The following is a 24,001-nucleotide window of genomic DNA, read 5'->3' on the forward strand; positions in this document are numbered from 1 at the left end:
ACCCAGAGAAACCTCAACCAACCACGACTCCAAATGGGGACCTTCAACCGTACCCAGAGTTCGAGGAGCACCTCCAAGAAGTTCTGCACCGCGCCGACGCGCTCCGGTCCGAACAGGACCGCGAACGTTTGCGCACCGTGTTAATGAAATACACACCGTCTTTTGCCAAGGACTCCTTGGATTGCGGGTTGACGGCACTACACGTAGTCCGCATCCCGACTCAGCCCGGCGCTCCTCCAACTTTCGTGCGCCAGTACAAGATTCCGATAGCTTCTTACGAACCAGTACAGAAGACTATCGACGCCATGCTGGAAAAGGGCATCATTCGCCCCTGTAACAGCACCTATTCGGCTCCATTGTGGCCAGTCTTGAAGCCAAACGGTACATGGAGACCAACCATTGACTATCGCAAACTGAACCAACAGGTTCCTCTTTCGCGATGGCCCATGACACAACTTGAACAGGAACTTCCCAAGGTTCGAGATGCCAAATTCTTCACCACCATCGATGTGGCTTCGGGGTTCTGGACGATCCCAGTAGATCCCAGGGATCAATACAAGTTGGCATTCACCTTTGGCAACAAACAGTACACTTTCAACCGGTGTCCATTCGGCTACGCCAACTCGCCAGCCGAATTTAACATCTTCCTCAACAAGGCGTGCCCTGATGCCGCCGCCAGGGGCAACCTCATTTATGTCGATGACATTATGATGAGGAGCTCCTCTTTGGATGACCATTTGATGGAAATCGACCACGTTCTTGGACAGCTGTCTTCTGCAGGTGCCAAACTGTCCCTCCTGAAAGGTCAGTGGTGTCGCACGAAGGTCAACTACGTGGGGATCTTGGTTGGGCCGAACGGGATTGAACCACAATCCAGCCGTATTCAAGGCCTTCTTGACATCAAAACCCCCACCGATGTGTCAAAATTGCGCAGCTTCCTTGGCGTGTGCAACTATTCGCGCCAGTTCATTGAACACTTTGCTGACATAGCACGCCCTCTTACTAACCTGCTGAAGAAAGACACGCCCTTCGATTGGGGTGACGAACAAAACAACGCGATGAATATGCTAAAACAAAAGCTGGGCTCCGCTCCCTGTCTCGCGTACCCCGATAGCAACAAGGAATTTTTCTTGGAAGCAGGATTCTCCGACCATTGTTTGAGTGCGGGTCTATACCAAATGTACGACCAGGATAAACGCGTCGTGGCGTACGCCAGTAAAACGTTGAACGGCCCTGAGTTGAAATACTCCGACTGCGAAAAAGCCCTGCTTTCCACAGTATGGGCAATCAAACATTTCTCAAACTACATTGGATGTCAAAAAGTAACGATTGATACTAACCATCATCCGGTTACTTTTCTTAACAACCAACGCATTCGAGACGGTGTCGTAACGAACGCGCGCATTGCCGGCTGGCTTATGGCGTTACAAAGTTACGATGTTCGAGTCCGGTACGCGAAAAACGCAAAGTTACCGCTGGGTACCGATCTAGCGATTTGCCAGAACTGTGTGTCAACTTCCCCGACCCCGCCGACAGACGTCGCCGTGGCACCGATGCCGGAATTCACGCGTCACCGCTATTTTGAGGAACATGTCTGCAAAGACATGCCTACAGCTTACGTGGATGGCTGCTCTTACCACCACCAAACCCAGCTGCAGGCTGGGGTGGGCATCGCTTGGGTCGACGACACACCGTGCAAACCACTGCTATTCCAATTGGGCCCCCACTCTTCTCAATATGCGGAAATCGCTGGCATCCTGATTACACTCAAATTAGCAGTTGAACACGGTGTCACGGTGCTGGTTATCTGCACTGACTCAAACTATGCCCGCCTCGCCTTCACCTGTCATCTACCGGTGTGGCGTCGAAATGGTTTCCTTACGTCAGCGAAGAAACCCGTTAAACACCGCGACCTCATTTTGACATGCGACCATTTGGTTTCCTCCAATGATATGCATGTCTATTGGAAAAAGGTCCGGGGACACTCAAAAGTCCCAGGACCTGACAAACATTTTAACGACCTAACGGACACGTTAGCCAAACAAGGGGCCCTCAACGGGACTCCTTGGACATTTGATACAGCTTGGCTGCCCACCCAGCCCACCCTGGAGGTCCACGTTCTCACGCGCCGCCGCGCTGCGGCCGCCGCTGAGTCTCGCGACGCCCCCACACGGACCCCTACGGGGCCCGTGGCGTGCGTACCGCCCGTCCGAACCTCCGACTTGGTCGCCCAACAGGCCGGCGACCCCGCGCTTTTCAAAATAATTCAGCACCTTTCTGATCCTGTCGCCAACCCCGTGTCGCCTGACGCGTTGAGTGACGACAGCGACCTCAAAGACTTGCTCTCCGTGCTGCAAAGGCTGCGTCTCGTTAAAGGCCTTCTGGTTTATGACTCCGCGTCTCCGCCTGCCCTGCGGTTGGTGGTTCCACGGAGCCAAAGGGGGGTCTTGCTAACATACGCCCACGACGCGCCTTATGCAGGCCACCGCGGATTCAAGGCCACTGTCACCGCACTACAACAGGTGGCATACTGGCCGCGCATGCATAATGATGTAGCAACCTACATCAAAGGATGCCTGGTTTGCTGCCAGTTTCAGCCAGCAAACCCGAGTCACCGAGCACCACTCCAACAGAAAGGAGTCAACTTCCCATGGTCTGATCTCCAAATTGATTGGGTGGGACCACTGGTCAGATCTCTGAGAGGGAACAAATACTTTCTTACAGTAGTTTGCGCGTTCACCAAGTGGGTAGAATGCCTGCCTGCTCCAAACGACACCGCACACACCACTGCATGCCTGCTGATGAACCACGTGTTCTCCCGTTTTGGGTTGCCCTCACGGGTTAACTCAGACAGGGGAACCCACTTCACAGCCGAGGTGATGCAACAACTTTGGCAAATGCTCGGAATCAAGGCCCAGTTGCATATTAGCCATCACCCGCAGTCATCAGGACAGGTGGAGCGGACTAATCGCACCGTGGTAAATTTGCTGAAAAAGTTTGTTGTTTCCAACCATCGGGACTGGGACACCCGACTCCCACTGATCCTCATGGCAATTCGAGCCACCCCTCACGAATCCACAGGGGTGGCCCCTTTTGAAATGATGACCGGACGGCGAATGACGCTCCCCCTGCACCTGATGTACCAGCCAGGCGAAACAAACCTAGCCACGGCATACACGGCCTCCCAGTACGTGGAGGACTTGCAAGCCCACCTCCGAGCCACGTTTGCATTTGCCCAACAACGGCTTAAGCAAAGTGCAGAAGGTCAGAAAACCTACTACGATAGGAAAGCCTCACAAACCGAGTTTGAAATAGGTGATCGAGTATGGTATTACTTGTTCGCGCAACCAAATGCTAATACTCCGCGTGCCCAGAGGGGCATCGCCCGAAAATTTCTTCCCCGGTGGTCAGGACCACATGAAATCGTCGACAAACTGTCACCCGTCGCCTATCAAATTAGGATGAATAAAGGACGTCAGGGGGACCAACTGAGATGGGTCCACCGAAACCAGATCAAAAGTCACTGCGGGTTTGAACGTCTGAGAACGCGATCGAGCGAATCTCAGGACCAGCATACGTGCGGAACTGACAAAGGGGGGTCACCAGCCGACTCCGAGTCAGCGACCCAACCGCCACCCTCGACAGACGCGCCAAATTCCGCCGACCGACCTCGCTGACTACGATGTTTGAAAGTATCACACGTGCAAAAGGGGGGTCAACACCCCGCTGCACCTACCGAACCCCTCAGTGATACCATACCGAGCGACGCTAATCCCCTTTTCTTTGTTGATTGCGAGAGGTTAGCATACTGTGTTTTGCTACTTATTTGCAGACGCTTGGTGCAACACTTAAGGATACGGTCCTAGCTGTAACACCGATAGCATTATGCAGAACTAGACTAGACAACTACAAAATGATTTGCAACTCAAATTCAAAAGATTATGTACACTCAAGGTGTTATGATACTTATGAATGGTATGCTGCGTGAAATCAGTTTTTGCTAGCCATAAAAAGCTCCCCCGTACTTAAGGCCTTCAAAAGCAGGTCAGAGTACTCTTTTTAAAGCGTTAGTGAGTCTAGCTAATCTAACTAAGCCCCTTTGCCTTCCTTCCCTTAGTCTAGCGCGACTGCCAAGGATACTCTGATTTTTTTTTTTTCCTTCCTTTTGCTCCCTTTTCTCCCCTCCTCCCTTTCTTTCCCTTTTCCCTTCAGTTATTCTTGGATAACGCACGACTTTTGGGGTGTTTAATTACACCATAGGAAGACGCGATAGCTAAGTACCTAGCAACGATAGTGTCGCGCTAACCGACCTAAGACTTTTTTTTTTTTTTGACGAACACCCCCAGGGGTGGAGATTTGCACCGACACGCAGGTGCCTGAGACAACCTCCCCGTCTTTATAAGAGAGTTATGGCCTGAGTATAGTCCCGGGTTTTTGAGTTTTAGAAGGCGACAGCCTCTTTTCTCGTTCTCTCTCTCTTTTCTTTAATTTGCTGTTCGTTTCCCCTAGTTACTCATAATATGATACTAGCCTTATAGCCTTAGGAAAAGTTTTCTTCCTTTTCTTTTGTTTGGAATTTCGCGTCTTGCGTCTTTCCCAGGCCCGCGCCTGTTTTGGGACCCGAGTCCCTCAGTTAGCTGACACAGTACCAAGTTAGACACACTGTTAACTGAATACACATAGAGACACATTGAAAACACACAGACGTACCCTGCACACACATAACCAGGCAGAGGTTAGGGAAAAGTGGCACCAGTGGTATGTCTTCAGTGTTGCAGCAGAGCGTGAGTGGGACTCCGGCCGGCTGACCGTGGCCTGGACCCTGGCCACGCATCATCTGGACCCGCCAACCTGGACATCCTGAAGATTCATCCCGCTTGACGAAGGGGGGTCTGTAACAACTATTGCCTAGGTCCATTTCACCCTCTAATTTTTTTTTTTAAGTTTGCTTCTCCTGAAGCAAATTCTCTGCAGTGCATGAATATGCCAATGCCCAGACAGGATCCAGCCTGGTCAGCTCTACAGGTGGTCCTTGCCACCAACAAAACTCTTTTGAAGCCGCTGACCAGGTGACAAAGGAATTCATGCGTCTGCCGAAGGAGTGTATTTCAAGCAGTCTGCTCGGAGCCCGAACAAATGGCTCCAATGGTTTGGAATACACAAATGACCGATCAAAGGAATGTTCATGACTTCTTATCAATCACAAAAGGATACTCTGGCGCCTCGCCCTTCCCGGAACGTCTAGATGGAGCAACAACACCTCCAAGTGGCGAAACTTGGAACTATCCTTAGTGACAATTCACATAAGTAACCGCATTTTACACATTTATATCATGATAATTCTTGACAGACAACTGAACTACGAATGATTCATGTTATATCTTTGTGTGTATGAACATCCTATTTCATGTGTACTCCATAAAGAATGAAAGATAATCAATGTCTCTCAGTTCAGTCAGATTAGACAAGTAGAAGTTACCTCACAAGTTAGTTTATGATGCATTAATTACAATGTGTGTTAAACGGGTTGTGTGGGAAAACTGATTTGCCAGACTGACCAAATTTAATGCCAAATTATTAATCTTTTTAATAATTTTCCTCTGAGAGTCTGCGCGAGCGAACAGAAGGGTGTGCCTTCACCTGCTCGCCCCACCCAGAGACTATAAAAACACGAGCAGACCACTGCCCGCTCTCTTCTTTTTTTTGCCCTCCTGCTCTCTTGCCTGTTCCGGCTCTCACAAGCCTCTTCCAAAAACTCTGGCCCGACTTGCAAGTGGGCCAGCCAGGCTGCTCGAACCCTTTGTCTAAGAAACTTGCAAACCACGTGGCTTTTTCTTTCCTGGCAGGATCCGTTAACGAGATCGGATCCTCGCGCCACGCCACGCCAAAGCAAGTGCAAACTGCAACGCTGACTAAAGACTCTTTCGTTTTTTTTGTTTTTTTGTTCCACTATCGGTGCTCACCCGCCCGACCTTCTCGGTCCCGGGTACACTTGCAACGCACCGCCGGACTCAAGGTTGTGCACCTAAGCCGCGCACCGCACCTGCTACTCGGTGGCGCTCCGCCGCAGTGCCAACGCACCTCCAACGGCTGGCCTTCCCCGTACGCAGGCGCGTACTGACCGAGCTGCAACACCTGAGCTCGGACAGCTGCCCAGCAGAACCAACCTCGGCGAGGATCAACCTCGCCGGATCACCAACCAATCAAGGGACGAGCCGCGCAACTACGTCAGGCCCCTGGCGCGGCTCCCTCGCTAACCTGTGGAATAAACCTTTTTTTTTCCTTGCATTTTTCAACGAACATTGACTCTTTTTTTCCCCCTTGTCAAAAAGGCCGCCACTTCTGTTCGTTGCTACGCAACTCCAGGGCTCGTAAGTGCGCTTGATTTCTACCTCGGCGTATCCACTGTGTGCCACTTACGTTTGAAACATCACAAATCTGGCAGGTCAAATTTTCTCTTTTCCCTGTTTCTTTATTCATTCGCATTCCTTCCTTATTTTCATTCGCTTTATTTTATTTCTTTTCTTCTGACGGTAGAATAGTTAGATAGGCAGTATTTTGATTCTGTAGTGTAGCAATCGTGAATAAATGCATGTTTTATAAACTTTATTCCGCCTAAGTCATCTGTGTTTCCGAGTGGATTATTATTCTTTTGTTAGTACAACGAACCACTGAATATCGAGTGTGGCGACTTTAGATTATCAATGACTGATAAAAGAAGGATTTTGGTCGTTGTTTGCTCCTGTTAATACGAAGCAAAACAAACGTGGTGCCCCAGAGGTTATTGAGGTAAATACAATTTACCTCTGTAACGTCCAGATTATTAATTCGTCCAAAAGACGACCCAATTATCGCTACACAAGAGTCGCGGGGGGTGCTGGCGCCTATCTCAGCTGGCTCTGGGCAGTAGGCGGGGGACACCCTAGACTGGTTGCCAGCCAATCGCAGAGAAAATACAACATAAAAGGCAAAAGTACCATAAAGAAGGAAAATCAAACTACAAGGTCCTTGCAGTGTTTTGGACAACAAATTACAAGCTAAAGCAAACACACACATCTGGAGAGCACCTGGACATGACATTCCAACATCAATAAAGAGCTACAATTATCTCACAAACACATCACACACACATTAACAAAAAAAAAAAAAAAAAAAAAGTCAAAACAATTTGTCAACTCAACACACAGAGCTCATGTTAAAGTCGCTTTTTAAACATGCAACAACAACAGCAAAAGAAGGTCCGACACAAGTACAATGTTTTACCAAGCTCACTGTCAGTGTGGTGCAAAAACAAATCTTATTTAAAAAACGGAAAAAAAAACGAAAAAAAAACTGAGCGTTTCTAGTTGTGTTGGGCGATACGGTTTAGTGATAGATCTTAGGCATTTTGACAAATATCGGTATCAGCTTTTAAAAAAAATCCGATGGCCGATAAAAGATAAATATAAAACTATTTTAATCTCAGGGAACTATTTATTTAAATTTTCAGTTAACTTCATAAGAGATGCTGCTGACCCTGGTAACCTTCTGAACTTTTTATTTTCGTTCGACATTAAAAATAAAAGAGAGTTATGTTAAGATTTCAGGTATTTTTAAATTTTGGGAAAAATATTTACTGTAGAAAACCATAGAGAGCTATGGTATTTATTTGTTTAAGTTTCCATTTAACTTTTTAAGATGTACTGATAACCTTGGGAGCTCCATGAACATTTTTTTTTTTTTTTTTTAGAAATTTAAAATGAAGTCTATTTTGTAAGAGTAAAAAAAATAAATAAAAAAAAATAATAATAATAATAATAACAACAATAATAATAATAATAATAATAATAAAAAGAGTGAAAGAAATATGAAAGTTGAAGATTTCAGGTATTTTTACCTTTTTGGAAAAAAAAATATTGAAATTTTCTACTGCTGTCGACTGAAGATGACATTACCTGTGCTGAGGAAGTAGATAACGACCAATCATAGCTCAGTTTGCTGACCAACCCCAGAAAACACGTGAGCCATGATTGGTCGTTACCTACTTCCTCAGCACAGGTGATGTCATCATCAGTTGACAGCAACAGGGAAAAAAAATGTTTTTTTAAAGGGTATTAATTGTACATGAAAAATAATGAAGTTCAATTAATTCTGAACAAAATATGAACTTTTTCACTGCTAAAAATTGTTTAATGAGTCAAGTTTCCATTTAACTTTTTAAGACGTACTGATAACCTTGGGAGATCCCTGAATATTTTTTTTTTTAGATTTTTTTTTCTATTGTCTAAGATTTAAAAAAAAAAAAAAAAAAAAAGGCTTGACGTATGGGGAGGAAAGAACTTGCCATATCTGGTGAGTGTATTATATTAACAGCTATTGAACGGTCAACCAATATAGCATTTAGCAGCCAAAGTAATAACAAAACTGCTGGTCAAACAGCAAACTTTTTGTTCTGTCAGTAGTGAAGGACCACCTCTTATTCTCTGTTCGAAGCAATCCCTGTGTAGTTCCCCCGTAAAACAAAAAACAAAACAAAAAACAGAGACAACCCGATATTTCATGTTCAGTCTGTTCGGTTAGCATCGGTTAGCATCCCACCTCGAGCACTGGGTTGGACTGCAGAAGGCGGTCTTTGATGGTCTGCACTTGTTCACTGGCTGGACAGGTCACAGCGTAGTATTGCAGGATCTTCTTCGATGCTTCCGTCTTTCCAGCTCCGCTTTCGCCAGAGATTAGGATGCACTGGTCTTTCCTCTCGGTCCTCATAGAACGGTACGAGTTGTCTGCCACTGCATAGCTAGACAAGTGGAGGAAAAGATGAGACGTCTCAAGGACTTATCATTGACAGACAACTGAAATTATTTGGCATTTTCACTGTTAGCATATACAAATTGGGCATGGTTAGACAGAAAAGATGTTTGGTCCACTATTGATTGGTGATAATTTTGACAATTTTTCAGAATTGAGTGTTGATTAATTACATCTTTAAAAAAATAGTTGCTACAAGCTGACAACAAATCCATAACTCAGTATTGTTTCATCTGTTTACATTTACTGAATTCTCTTAAACTATTATTATTATTATTATTATTATTATTATAAACTATGATATTTCTCTACAAGGATGATTAAGCTATAGGTTGTGTTGGGTTAACAGGTGGTGGACTCAACTATCGTTCAGTCTCTTTTTTGTTAGTTTGTTACACAGTACATGGAAGTGAGTTATTGTTTCAAAAAATGATTACCGGTGAATAAAAATAAGTAGAGAGACTTTTTTTTTTCTTTCTTTTTTTTTGCCACCAAAAATTAATATAGACAATTTGGATGGGGGAACTGTGGTCTAAAAAATAATGAGTAATCAAATAATTGATCAGATGAATTATCCCTCGTCTAAAAGACAATACACTAAACACAAAAAAGTTAGGAATATTGATCTTCCAGGTGAAATTTACAGGTCCATTTAATAATAATGACAATAATAATGCACTTGACCTTATCTAAACTTTTGATGTCCAGCTGTTGAACATTTCAGTTCTTTTTAGAGATCGACCGATAATCGTTCGGGCCGATAATCGGGGCCGATATTTGGCATATTGGCACATATCGGTATTTGCCTTTTTTATTAATCTGACGGCCGATATAAGCGATCCATTTAAAACTGTCACTTTGCTTCGAATGCAACCGAGCGCAGCTCTGTATGTTGTGGAGTCTTTACTCCAGCATTGTTCCGCCCATAGCAGCATCTGATTGGTTAGCCGTCCAAGAGCCAGAACCAATCAGTGACAGCCATACATGGTCAGCTACAGTAGCTGGACTCACACACACGCAGCCACGGACGAGAGACAGGACGAGAGGCACATGCTTCGAAGGTAAGTTAAAAGAGAAGAGACTCTATCTAACTTAAGTTTTCACCAAGATAAGCACAGTGAATTGTGTTGTGTATTAAATGCGCTGTATGAATAAAGCTGCATTGCCCTGCATTGCATCCCCGCTAGCCTTCCAGGATAATCTACTTACTTAGCATGTTTAGCTTAGCAACAACCAGAAGCTAATTCTTTAGCCACTCGGGGAGATAATCAGACGCATTTTCACTTACATAAACAATGTTTCTTTCAACATCGATTGATCACTCTGATAGAGGGAGAGTGAAAGAAACGTGTGTTTTGCTGGGAAGCACGTTGACGCGATGGTGAGAGAATAGTGTGCGCATACACGCATCTCTAAGCTTAAAACACGTGAAACTGCAGAAACTGGCAGCGGTCCACCGCAACAATTTCTGTTTAACCAAGTTATTATTACTTTATTAAAACTTAAGTTATTTTACTCTACCTTTTTCTGCGTTGATTGGGACATCCCAAGTGGCAGAAAACTACATGATGAAATGTGTCCTGCAGCTGTCTTTGACAGTTCTCTTGTGAGAGGAGCATGATATTGCTGTTCTATACTTGATCATTAGATTATCAATATTGTCTTATAATAACAATAATCATAATGACACGGTCTACATGAACTGAATGGTTGTTCAGGGATGAATAAATAGTTCTCATATGGCAATTTATTTTATTTTTTTTACTGTAGTAATATATAATAACAATAATAATAATAATAAGTAATGCCACAGCGTAGTTCTGAATAACAGGGTTCCTGCTATCACGTTAAAATATAAAAATGTAACTTTTAGATAATAAAACTACAAACATCCCAAATACTGTGAAAGTAATGTCATGTGGTCCCCATATTTAATTCCCCTCCAACTTCTTATTGCAGATGGAAGGACAAAAAAGGAAAAGTGCAGTATGGGATCATTACACTCAGCCAACACCAGGGAAGGCAGTGTGTAATACATGCACTGAAAGTGTCAGCATGGGAGCAACAACAGGGAAAACCAAGAATACATCAAACTTGTGGACCCATCTAAGGAATCATCACCCTGACTTGTATGATACAGCAATGATAAAACGGAAATCTGATTTACATGAAGCTTTAGTGAAGTCGCTACAATTTATGAGCCTAAGAGAAGCCGTCTCACTGGAGATCATGCTGAACAACTCTGCTTTTTGCACCACAATATGGTCTTACTCAATTGGGACTACTAATTGATTTTGGACTCACATTTCTGTGCAATTTTTATTTAAATGTTTTATTTACTTCAGAAAACTTCAGGGAGCTATTTTATTTATTTTAATTTTAGTTGGTTTTATAAGAGGACTTTGGGAGCATTTTGCACTTTTTGTTTTAATTTTTATAAACAAAGATGTGAAAGAGGTTGAAATGAAACACTAGTTTCGAAAATTTCAGGGTACTATATTAATTAAAAAATTCTGTTACAAGAGATGCTGCTGACATGGAGAACTCCCTGCACTTTCAGTTTACTTTATAAGAGATGCTATGTTACTGACCCTGGCAACTCCCTGCACTTTTTTTTTTTTTTTTTACTTTAAAAAACTTCAGGATGATGTACTTGTGAAAATATTTTCATTGAACCCTAGAAACGTGTTGCATTTTTTTTTGTTTTTCTATTTTAAACAAACATAAGAAAAATACTTAACATTTATATTTACTTTGTAAAGCACTTTATTAGTTAGTTTTTTCATTTAACTTTATAAAACATGCCGATGAGCCTTGATGTCTTTTGTTTCAAACGAAAAAGGAAAAGAGAAATGTACATTTTTGAAAAGCTGCTGTTTAATAAACATATGCTTCTGTGGCATTTAAATGAAGTTAAGTGTTGAGGTTTGCATTATTCAAAAATTTGGTGCCAACATTTTAACTTTTACTGCAAATGAATATCGGCTTCAAATATCGGTTATCTGCCTCCTTGACTACCGATAATCGGAATCGGCATCGGCCCTGAAAAATGCATATCGGTCGATCTCTAGTTCTTTTTGCACAACTTGGTGTTCTCCAACAAAGGACTGAACGGCAAAACTCACAACAGGCCCATGATTGTTGAATGAATGAACAATCCATTTCAAAATATCCCAGTTTTTTTTATGATTAGTGTGATTCAAAACTTATCAAATCCAGACTATTTCTTTAAATACAGTACTGTAAAATCTTGCGCTATCCGGGGAATAGAGAAAGAAAGAAACTTGGGTGATATTAAGAGTAGAGAGAGATCACACAATTCATCCTTCTTTCATCTTAATACAAACAAATTGACAAATTGCCTTAGTGCAAAAAAAGTAAAATTAACTAAAGGGAGGGAAAATGTGTTCGTGTTAACTTGGAAAACCAGTGTCATAAATCGTCACCATGATGCATAAGGTCCAGAGTGGTCTAATGGTGGTCCAAGTTAAATTACACTATCAGTTGGCAATGTCTTGCTCATACATTATCTGCTTTGATATGTTTTTTCAGGCTGTTTGGACACATCCTCGACACCTGAGTAATTGAAAGATGATATAAATCAGCTTGGCCAACACTGTTTCTGGTTGTATGTACAATATTGTGGAAAGTGGTGCGCCGGGGTTCAGGTTCAGTTCAGAGGAATTCCCTGTCAATGGGGGAACCTCTCGTCGTATCATTTGCTTACATTTCTTTCCGCACCTCCCTGACCCTGTCTCTCTGGATCTCCATCTCGACTTGCCAATTTTTTTCCCCTTTTCACTCAGGCGGAGCAAACATTTGCACTAAAGTGATGAAGTAAAAAAAAAACACCACATCTAAAAGCGAGTGAGCTAGTGGGAGAATATATTTGGTGATGTCACCTCAGTCTCCATTAAGAAAATGTTTGTTTAGTAGGCTCACCTAATGGTCTCGGGAGAATTTACTGTGAGTTTCCTCACCATTCCTGTGGCAATTTTTCAAATAAACACTTTGACTTGTGGCATGGCATCTTCTAAACTCTAAGCAGGAAGTGAGAGTACTAACTAAGTGAGCTAATGTCTCAATATTCACAGTCTGACTATATTCGGATGGCAGGTTCAAATGTTATGTCATTTTGGAGGATCATAATAATGACCAGACCTATTTTAAAAAGTAGTGGTAACGCAAGCGGTAAGCCAAGCGCCGATTCCAACTTCAAAATGCTGAATGTCGGGGAAGTCAAGTACACCCTGCATTCTTGAATGGATTTTAATAAGCTTTGCAAAAAACTTACATGTGTGGTGAGACCTCATAGAAGTTGACCCCACGGTATCGTTCCATGTGGTTCTTGGTGTAGATTTCCAGGTCTTTATATGGGTTAACAGATACCAGCACCGAGCCAATGTAAGTCTATAAGACAATATACAGTCACATTTTACATAAAGTTTCAATACATATTCAAGTACACTATATAAACTAGGGCCCGACCGATTAATTGGCCGATTATTGGCCTTCAAACATCGACCAATTGGGCCAAATGGCCGATTATTTTCCCCTTAAAACGTTATCGAAGAAAAGTGACGTTTCCGACGCTGTAAAAGTACCCCAAATGCACCATTTTGCTTGCGTAGCATTAGCCACTAGCAAATGTGTAGCGTATGTTTCTGATTATTCTGTTATCACTAAGCATTCTTTAAGCTGTTTAATGACACCGCAGTTGGAGTTAAGTGTAAAACTAAATGCACAACGTTAAGAATTACATCCACTGTATATTTAAATACGAAATATGCTTAGTTTTTAAAACATCGATAGCCTAGCACTAACAGGAAGTTAGCAAATGCTAACAGGAAGTTAGCATTGACTTTGGGAGTGTTTTTCCTTCAAATAATGAATATCCACACACAAATCTTGTGGGAACACAACCCACAGATGAGATAACACTAAGCAAAGGCACAAATTCCTCACAATGTGTGAAAAAATAGTTATTTTAATAAAATTCAATCACAACTTTCTTCTTTACTCACTTTAAGTTTGTACCCCAATGGCTGCACGGCACCACACTGCCCTCAAGAGGCCAAAACATACTGGAACAGTCAGTATTTGTTCTTACTGTTTTTTCAGTTGCTATTATTTTAGTTTATTCAATTCCTATTTCACTTTCTTATTGTTTTTATTTTGTCTTGTCCTTTCAAGTTATATTATATTATGAAGTTGATATTTCAAGGATTGAAAGACTTTCTTTTCTCAAAATTCAATGATCCAAACGTCCATGGATTCTTTTTTTTCTTTTTTTTTTGTCTTCCCACACATTTCCACATGACATGGCACGAAATACAATCTCTGAGGTCCCATGTTAGCCCAGTAAGTCCCAAGACTTATGAAAATAACACAAGATAAAAATATATAAAAGGTCAATGCTTTACAGCAGTTGTAAACAAGTAAGAATGGTTTTATTATTGACATAAATCTATACAATAACCTTGTATACCTCATGATTTTTTTTTTTATGGACTTGTAATTCAAAGCAGAGAATCTTAATAGCGAAAGTTTGTGTGTAAGTGGCACCCATTGAAAAAGAATTGGGGAAGGGGTTCAGGGTTCTTGCAGGAATCACTCAGTGAAATTTTAGACCTTTTTTAGACTTTTTTTTTTAGACCATTCTGAAATTTTTTTTAGACCAACTTCACGACCGACCGAAGACCCCTAAAAAAAAAAAAAAAAAAAAAAAAAAAAAAAAAAAAAAAAAAGGTGGGTGGGGGGTTGGGGGCCGGGGGGTCACATATTTGATTCTCAAAACCATGTCAACTTGTATTGGTTTCAAACATGTCGAAGTGCACTAAAACCATACAACATCCATCCATTTTATTGACCGCTTATTCCTCACTAGGGTCGCGGGGCGTGCTGGAGCCTATCTCAGCTGGCTCTGGGCAGTAGGCGGGGGACACCCTGGACAGTTTGCCAGCCAATTGCAGGGCGCACAGAGACATACAACCATCCACACTCACAAGCACACCTAGGGACAATTCGGAGCGCCCAATTAACCCGCCATGCATGTCTTTGGAATGTGGGAGGAGACCGGAGTACCCGGAGAAGACCCACGCGGGCACGGGGAGAACATGCAAACTCCACCCAGGAAGGTCGGAGCCTGGACTCGAATCCGGGTCCTCAGAACTGGGAGGCGGATGTGCTAACCAGTCAACCACTGTGCCGCCCAAGCATACAACATATACAATGCAATAAACAATATTGACAATGACCAACCTGAGATGAACTTCAGTTCTCAAAACAATGCACACAACAATCACATACATACATACATACATACAACCTATTTTAAACAGCTTTAATAAGTTTTTTTTTATTATTATTTTTATTATTTTAAACTTCCTTATGCTAAATGTTTTAAAGTTTGCTGAATAATGTTTTAATATTGTCATTGTATGTTCTTTCTAGTAAATTTTGTACCCTATTTTTATTTAATCTTCTTCCTCTCAATGTTAACTACTGTTTGTTGATGCTTATTGTGTTGCCTTTCCTTGCGTAAAGCACATTGAGTTGCCTTGTGTATGAAATGTGCTATACAAATAAACTTGCCTTGCCTTGCCTATACAACCATATTCGCGCCCAAAGTAAACTTGCAAACTTTGCAACGAGCCGAGTGCCTAGCGCCGGCTACCTCATCCAACGAGTCAGTTCGAGTCAGTTCTTGTTGAACTGGCATTTACCCATTTTCTTACAAATTGACTGTCCACACTTTCCGTTCTGACTCGCTAAAAATAATTGTCCACACTCCCCGTTCAGACAAGCTAACTGCAATATCTTGGCGGAAAGTCGGGAACGTAAACTTGCAATGTATGTTTCCCGGTAGTGCACAGAGTACCGAGCCACCTAATTAACAATGTCACATTCACACAAATAGCTAAAAGGGGCTTTGTAAGCCTGTGATCAGATCACTCTTGTATTTGCGATTGTTACTTTCAATGAGTTTCTTGCCTGGTTAAATAAAGGAAATGAAAAAACAAGTTTTAATTAACTTTCCTCGCTAGCGTTTCATTGCCGGAGTTGTACAGTGTTCACACCTCTGCACGCGGCCGCTTCATTGACATTCGCACACACCGGCGATAGGGGCTTTGCTTTGCTTCTACTTACCCAATAAACATCCAACGTCCAGTGAACCTCCAGATCATGTCCGTATCACGTCGGCCGGTCGTGGACCTTATTTCTAGGTCCATATGACCGCCAAAATTGGTTGACTTTTGACGTGTAACTATGGCCTTATATGGACGTTGATATGACGTCCCATTCTCACCATGTTTGTACTTTGTACATATGCACCCCAAAAAAAGTATCATATACGCTGCATTATTTCTTTTTGTTTTTTGTTTTTTTTTTTTAGTTAATAAAAAAAATACACAAATTTGTATTTTAGTGTTGTTGTTTTTTTGTTTTTTTGTGACTCGAAACTTCGACGCATATGTTGGAAATTCATTATATCTTGCGTGTGGTGCATATACACAGCTCAGCTCACCAGCAAGGGGTGGGGGTGGGGGGTTGGGCAGCAATGCATTTGCCGTGCCTAGTCTGCTGGAAATAAGAAGACGAAGAAGAAGACTCGCGCACGTGTATTCGGGAACAGACAGGAAGTGGTCCTGCTGAGCGGCTCAAGGTAAGTTTGTCCTTTTGTTTTCTTATACCCACATTTATACTTTTCGTTTCAATGCTGTATTGTGATGTGATCTGTCACTACACTCGCAATGACAGAGGACCTTGCTGAGCTCCGTTTTTCTTTTCTTTTTCTTTTTTTTCCCAAACGTGTCGGCTAGGCGCTATGCTGCTCGGAGCTGTCACACGGACACCACTTCTTGTTCGTTGCCACTGTTTATATGTTTCTAAATTGGTAAAGTAATTATTCACCTCTTCATATGTTCTCCTTCTCAGATGTATGCTAAAGCAGTGTGGAAGGAGGAGGGCAAAGAAGTGGAGGGCACGGTGCCATTCATCTGGACCGAGCTATCCTATGGCCGTTGCAAAGCACACACATTGTCATGGTTCGCTGGGGTTGGGTTTTTGTTTGTATTTTGGGTGTTCATGTTCTCTTTTGTCTAGTTAGTTTTTGATATGTTCTTGTCTCGTCATGCGAAACTATGCCCACCTGTTTTCCCTGCCTCGTGTGTCGACCAATCAGTGCCCTCACCCAGCTGTGTCTTGTTGCGTCAATCAGTGTGAGTGTATGTATAGAGTCTGCTGGGTTTTTTTGTTCACTTTGTGTCGCTGTCATGGTTCCTTTGTTCCTGCTATTCAGTTGAGTTATTCCTTCGTAGTTGTTTGCTCTTATTTTGGGTATTTTTTGTTCTCCTCGTTCCTGGATTATCTTTTTTTACAACCACTTTTTGAGCACATGTGCCTCCTTGTACTTGGGTCCTCAACCATGCCTCACATGACACATATGGCTTTAAAACAATAAACCCATTTTAACAAACTGGATTATGTTTTTATTTCTTCTTTGAGCATTTCATGCACAATTTCACACCATTATTTTAGTCATTTTAAATTAGAAATATAACATACAGGACTTTCTCAGAAAATTTGAATATTGTGATGAAGTCCAATATTTTCTGTAATGCAATTAACTCTTTTACTGCCACACGTTAGGAAAAAAAACAACAAAAAACCAACCCCCACAGTGCCATTTCGCTGATTATGAACATTCATCAGATTCCGTCACATTTCATTGTAATTCCATACACCAACAGCCCATTGAAAAGAAACACAATGCTGCCATCTTTTGGCTATAGTTAGGTGGTGTTTTTGATTCCACAACCCATTGACCAGGCAGCGCTGCACTTAAGACGTTGCTCCATCCATTTAAGAAAAGAAAAAAAAAAAAAAACGTAGATGACGTCATTTCACGTTTATGGCAGCATACATCGTGATTTTACTAATCGTTATTAAACGTTTTTGGCAGTCAAAGAGTTAAATAAGCAAAAATGCCATGCATTACGAATTCATTACAAATCAACTGAAATATTGCAATCCTTTTATTGTTTTAATATTGATTATGGCTTACAGCTTAAGAAAACTCAAATATCCTATCTCAAAATCTCAGAATATTTCCTCAGACCAAGAAAAAAAAAAAAGCCATAATCAATATTAAAATAATAAAAGGCTTGCAATATTTCAGTTGATTTGTAATGAATCCAGAATGTATGACATTTTTGCTTATTTAATTGCGTTATAGAAAATAATGGACTTTATCACAATGTTCTAATTTTCTGAGACAGTCCTATATATAAATATAATTTTGGTCTATATAACGTGCCAAAAGGACGTCAACATGACCTATTTTGAACCCGATTTCAACTTTGAATAGACGTTTTATATATGTCACTAATCTACATTGAAATGACGACGACGAAATTTCTTAATCTGATATTGCAATCTGAACCCGAATGTAACGTCTTTTCTACGTGTACCCATTACGTAGAAACTACGTTGTTCCTACGTCAGCTTGCTCATTGGGTACATTAAGGCAAAAGTCCTCTCAGAAAAAAATGTTTCAGCATCGCAATTAACTGGCCACCACTGTGCTAATATGCTTTGGCTAATATCAATAGTGATGTCGTCTGTTGTTTTGGTACACAGTTCAACATATGTAACAAAAACAAAAACGTGAATACATACCAACCCAGGTCTGCCAAGTTCGTCGTTCACCACCCTGCCCGTTTGTTTGTTTTTGTCCCCGTAGTGTTAGCTTAACATGTTGAGCTCGGGATGTCCGCAGACAGCAACAACAAATTCCTCCCCTCCTGTTGTCGTATCTCGCGGCAAAACAAGCCGCGCGCGTCACATCTCACCAAACATCTCATTTGCACCGTCCCACGTACGTTCGCTCCCGCCCGCCTGAACTACATTGAACTCCAATGCAAGCGCACCCCCTCATAAGTCTCCTTCACTTTGAGCACGCAAATAATAGAAACAACACAACACGCACATTTTTTTTGTTTGTTTTTTTCTTTCTTTCTACAGAGCAGACACTTCTAGGAATGTAAGGAGCGGATGTAAGAATTTTAGATTTGGGTAGATTAAATTTTCGACCTAGGATGAAAATATGTCTGTTTTTTAAGACATTTTAGGCCTAAAATTTAACTTTCTGAATTTTAGACTTTTTAAGACTTTTTTTTTTAGACCCCGTGGGAACCCTATATATATTTTTAAATAATTGTCAGATTAATCGGTAATCTGTAATTTTTTCTTTCCCAAGTAATCACTATCGGCGTCGGCCTCCAAAAATGCATATGGTCGGGCCCTAATATAAACATCAGGACAAGAGAACTTCAGATCTAAAAGTAGCATTTAAATATTTTAGCTTAACAACCATAATTGATTTTAACGGTGCAATGACGGTTAGCATGGTAGGGACATTGTGGAGGAGGTTGGTAATAGCTTATTTACAAAGTAATTTTAGATGAATACACTAATGACTTCAATCAAAAGTAAGAAAAAAAAATAGAACAAAAAACAGCCAACAAAAAAACCAGACATGGTTCTATTTTGTCCTCAGCAACAAAATATGATTACAGTAAATATGCTGTAACATCCAGGTCATGTGTCACAGTCTACCTCAGTATATTTTCTATTGAACTGGAGGTACATTTAGACGACAACCTAGAAAAAATTGTTACCCCGTTTGCTCCTTCAGACTAAGGGAGTCCAGACATTTAACATTTGAAGGTTACATATAGCGATCAATTAATTAGTTTGGAGGATTCGGGGCGCCTTTTACCGTTCAAACCTTGTTTTGAACATTGTCTTTCACGCGATATAATTACGCAGCGAGGTTACTGACACCAAACAGATTTGGTAATCTTTCACTCAGTTTGTGGTTTTAACTTGTCATGAAACTTAGGCTCTCCCATCCCCATTTCAGTGGTGTCCACTTACATAGATGAGGTTCTCTTTGAAGCGTTTTCGAAGGTTCTCTATGAAAGCAGCCTCGCTCGTGTAGTTCTCCAGCAGGACAAAGTCCTGCACCCCCACTCTGTCTCTTGCTGTCAGGGCCGACTCCATCATAGCCCGCACCCCGTCAGTACCCACCACCTGGAGGAGGACAGAGAGGGATTAAGGCAGAGTGACCGACTGAATCCAAATCTGTGTCGCACATCATCACTTATAGTGCAGTATGTATGTCGATTCCATTTTGTTTTTTTTGGTTTTGTTTTTTTACCATTGATACAGTGCAGAGGAAGCACTTTGAAGATAATAACGTGACATGACATTAAAATATATACAAATATCAAGAAGTTTGTCATTGTTTTAGTTGTATTATTTTTTAAATTTAATTTAAATATGTAAAGATTCAAATTTAAGGGAAGCACCATGGCTTGAGGTCATATTCAATCAAATTCAGTTTTTCACTTTGTACTTCCTCTGGTGTTCTGGTGAGCAGCCTTTAAAGTAATAGAGTTGTTGCCAAACCATCTGCAATAAACCATTTATAGAAAATAAAAATAGACCATAAAATCAATCAAGATGCAAGAATTAGAATGAAACACATGTTTAAGGTCATCAACACGTCTATCCAAAAGGCCATATTTTAAAATGGAAGCTTGTGTTTTACTCATAATTTTACAAAAGCTGTCCACATCCATGTTTAGCATGCAGCCGACAGGACCAAAGTGAACAGGACACATTCACACATACGACGTACAGCAGGTGTTGTTGTGCTAAGTGGTACATTCATTGTTGTTGTCCCATAGGGGAGAGCCCGGAGACTAGATAAAGAGGAAGAGAAAGCTTGAGGGAGGAGAGATCTTATTAATTACAACTGCAGCGTGTTTGAAAAGAAGAGTGAAGTGGAGAATTAAATTGAGGATAAGATAACGATGAACACTAAAGTTTGGCTAGCACTTTCCTCTTCTGAAATTTTACAAAACTAGAAGCAGAGATATAACAGTTTAGAATTTGTCATTATGGAGCAAAAACAAAAGTGTTGCGTTTATATTTTTGTCAAGTATAGTTGGTTTTTATTTCAATTTGACATTTTTTTTAATTAGTTTTTAGAGTGTTTGTTTTGATATTTACCAAGTGCATGATAAAAAAAAACACTAAGTATTGTAGAATAAAGCAAACTGCAATTCTCAAACAACTGTTCGACCGTCCTTCATTTGTACTAATGTATTGCAATAGTGAAATACATACTAATACTATAATAACAAATTAAAATGATCCCCGAAAGCTCACCAATTGACAAGGGTGAAACAAAGGACATTTTTGCCATAATTATCCAGGGCTCGACACTGATTCACCCGCAAATGCGACCAACTGTACAGCCTGTGCTGGTGAAATATTAATCCAGTCGCACGGCGCGAGTATGTTTTAATGAGTGGTGCAACGGGCCGGCTTACCCCGGGTTTTCACCGGATGCGGTTGCGGTGCGGTTGCGGTGCGGTCCGGCGACGCAAGCAATTAGATTCCATTCATTCGAATGGTGCAGTTTACACCGCTTGCGGGTGCGTTGCGTGTCGACTGCGTCTCAGCTGCGGCGTGCCGCAGGCCTTCCGCAAGGATAGACATATTTTCTATTTTTGCCGGACGCCGCAGCGGTAGGCCTCCGGCAAATGGCAAGCTAGCACAAAACACATCGAGCGGGGCAGGAAGACCAACGCAGTTTCAAAATAAATTTCCGGTTACCTTTCAGAATAAAACACTCGCCAGCTCCTATTTCGCAAGCTTTTCAGCAAAACGTGACATGGGCGTCGCTGGGCCATGTGCTCATTCACGGTTTAGACACCAGCGAACATGGACGAGGAGAGGTTTATATTGGAGGTGGAAAACCACAAAATAATATATGACACGGCACATCCTTTTTATAAGGACAACCAAAAAAAGGATGCTGCATGGAATCTCATAGCAGAAGAAGAAGAAAAGGTTAAATCAAAAGAAGTCCACCTCTCTTTCTGCTTCTCTGTTGAGCACAGACTTTCTGTATGTTTGTCGTTGTGAAATGCCACATGATCGCGCGCGCGCGGTCCCACAAGACACGTTGAGAAGTGGGCGGCGACGGAGCTGCCGGACCGCAGCTGTGCGCAGCCAGTGTGGATTGACAAAAAAATTGACCCGTCCGGAGCACGCAGTCAAGACGCACCGCACCGCAACCGCACCGCAACCGCATCCGGTGAAAACCCGGGGTTATCTTTGAGCTGTGATTGGTATGCATCAAGCACCACAGTTTGGGTTGTACGTCCACGGAACGCGCTGCGGAGGCCAACTTTACTCATACATGGATGTCGATTCAATTGCATTGTTACTTGTATTTTGAAATTGACGCGCTGCGCGTGACATCTTCCGGCTCAAGTGACTGTCGACTTCCAACATCAACACAACGCCAACTCGAAATTATATTTAATTGACAATTAAAAACGTTAAAAGAAATTTAATCAGTATGTCATTGTATGATACACACAAGTCTCTGCCGTTAACAGTTAGCCACTGGAGCATAAACAACTGACGAGTTCCGCGAGCCGTGGGCTGCATTCAAATACTGTCGGACATTAACCATTAATAATTGCTAATATCTAAACAATGTGCGTTTTCTATTCATGTATAAAAGCTACATTAAGAAGAATGATGGGTGTGAAATCACTTGTTTTTTTTTGTTTTTTTTTTTTTTTTGTTTTTTGTTTTTTTTTTTTTTTTTTTTACACTTTATTACAATCAATGGTACATATAACCACGTCTGTTTACGTCTGTTTTACCTAATCATCTACTAGGCTATAGGCTTCCATCCTCCATTCTAGTTTTTTACTTTCTTTTAAAGTAGGCTAATATAAAATAATTGACATGTTTTATTGCAGGCAATCTTCTTTCAGTAAAATATTTTGCAGCTGTCAATCTTTACATCATCTGAAACTACACTATGCAAATTAGGACAACTTGACTTCAGCAAATACGGTCATGCTGTATCTTCCTCAAAAAGGGTGCGACCAAAACGTGTGGTTCGACCAACTGAAATATTTGGTAGCACCAATGCTACCAGTGTAAAAGTTAGTATAGATCCCTGTTATAGGTCATTTTATAAACTAGTAGTTTATTTGGTTTTTAGTTAGCTTTCGTTTTTAAAAGCACATTTTGCTACTTTGTTAGTTTTCATTAACTATAACAATCTTGTTCAGAAGATTGCAGATATATAAAACATCTTGACCCGATGTCACACAAGTCTGCATGAGTACGTTTGATCCTGCGTGTCAGGTTCATCAATACTGACACTTTTATAATAATTTCACACAGACACAAAAAGGAAAGACACCTTAATACCTTCTAACACGCTAGCGAGGAGAGCAGAGGAGAACTGTGCCATACAATTCAAACCTATGCTTCTAAAACAGTCCCTCTGAACACTCTTTTTATTCAGATTGCCTGACACTCAAAATACTAAGAGGAGGGGAACCGAGCTCGATACCGCTTATCTTCTCCATCCAGGTTCTTCTTTGACGTTCGAGCATGACTTTGCACAAACTCTATAAACATCACGTTCCATGCAAAGGCACTTTCGCTTGGCAGCGGATGTGTTATTTTGGTCTCCAGGCGAAAGATCTTTGAGAGCCAGCCTGGCAAAACTCTTTGCCCAAGCTGCAAACACTGTATTTAGTATGAATGATTATGAAAACTTAGCAAATGTACGATAAAAACAATATAGTTAAATCAATCAAATAATCTTCTGCAAATCACACTTGTTAATTCTTCTTAATTCAACAATTATTCTATCACTGCGTTTCAAAAGAGAATGTTAGTGCCCCATGGTGCTTCATAGCACGGTGGGAGCCACAGGACACAAGTGTGGTCAAACTTAACATTAGCGCTACAGCATAAAATGACCAGCTATCCTGGCCTGGCCTGGCCTATTTTTATGAGCTTTAACAAAGCACACTTGCACGTCTCAAAACGTTCTGTTGCACAGACATTTCTATTTAGACTTAGTTGGTTTGGCTAGCCATCAAAGCAAGCTCATATTAATGTGTAGTAAATACTATTTTAAAGCTGTGACAAAATACCGTCATAATGTCAGTACTGTAACTTCCAATCATCAGAGAAACTGTGTTGCATGAATGTAAGTAATGTTACAGTCACACGTGTAATAACTGCTTGTTTATCTCTCCTTGGGATCCCTTGTGTGTGTGTCCTATTGTTTTTTGACACAACACATCTCTTTGGAGCA

General features: G+C 41.5%; 1 protein-coding gene and 1 long non-coding RNA gene across 7 annotated transcripts in view; one reads left to right on the plus strand and one right to left on the minus strand.

Annotated features, from left to right (window-relative positions):
- Window positions 1-24,001, minus strand: part of LOC144032772 (unconventional myosin-Ic-like) — a 121,067-nt gene that overhangs the window by 44,646 nt on the left and 52,420 nt on the right. For all 6 annotated transcript variants that reach the window (XM_077540185.1, XM_077540182.1, XM_077540186.1 and 3 more), the window contains 3 exons: window positions 19,729-19,884; window positions 13,082-13,197; window positions 8,578-8,776 (listed from right to left, as the gene is read on the minus strand). In XM_077540185.1, coding sequence (XP_077396311.1) covers window positions 8,578-8,776; window positions 13,082-13,197; window positions 19,729-19,884 — 471 coding nt within the window. The remainder of the gene's footprint in view (window positions 1-8,577; window positions 8,777-13,081; window positions 13,198-19,728; window positions 19,885-24,001) is intronic.
- Window positions 9,603-11,699, plus strand: LOC144032773 (uncharacterized). The gene is made up of 2 exons (XR_013287789.1): window positions 9,603-9,848; window positions 10,747-11,699. It is a non-coding gene; the product is annotated as an uncharacterized LOC144032773 (long non-coding RNA).

Source organism: Festucalex cinctus, chromosome 13 (assembly GCF_051991245.1).
Source record: "Festucalex cinctus isolate MCC-2025b chromosome 13, RoL_Fcin_1.0, whole genome shotgun sequence".
Taxonomy (NCBI): domain Eukaryota; kingdom Metazoa; phylum Chordata; class Actinopteri; order Syngnathiformes; family Syngnathidae; genus Festucalex; species Festucalex cinctus.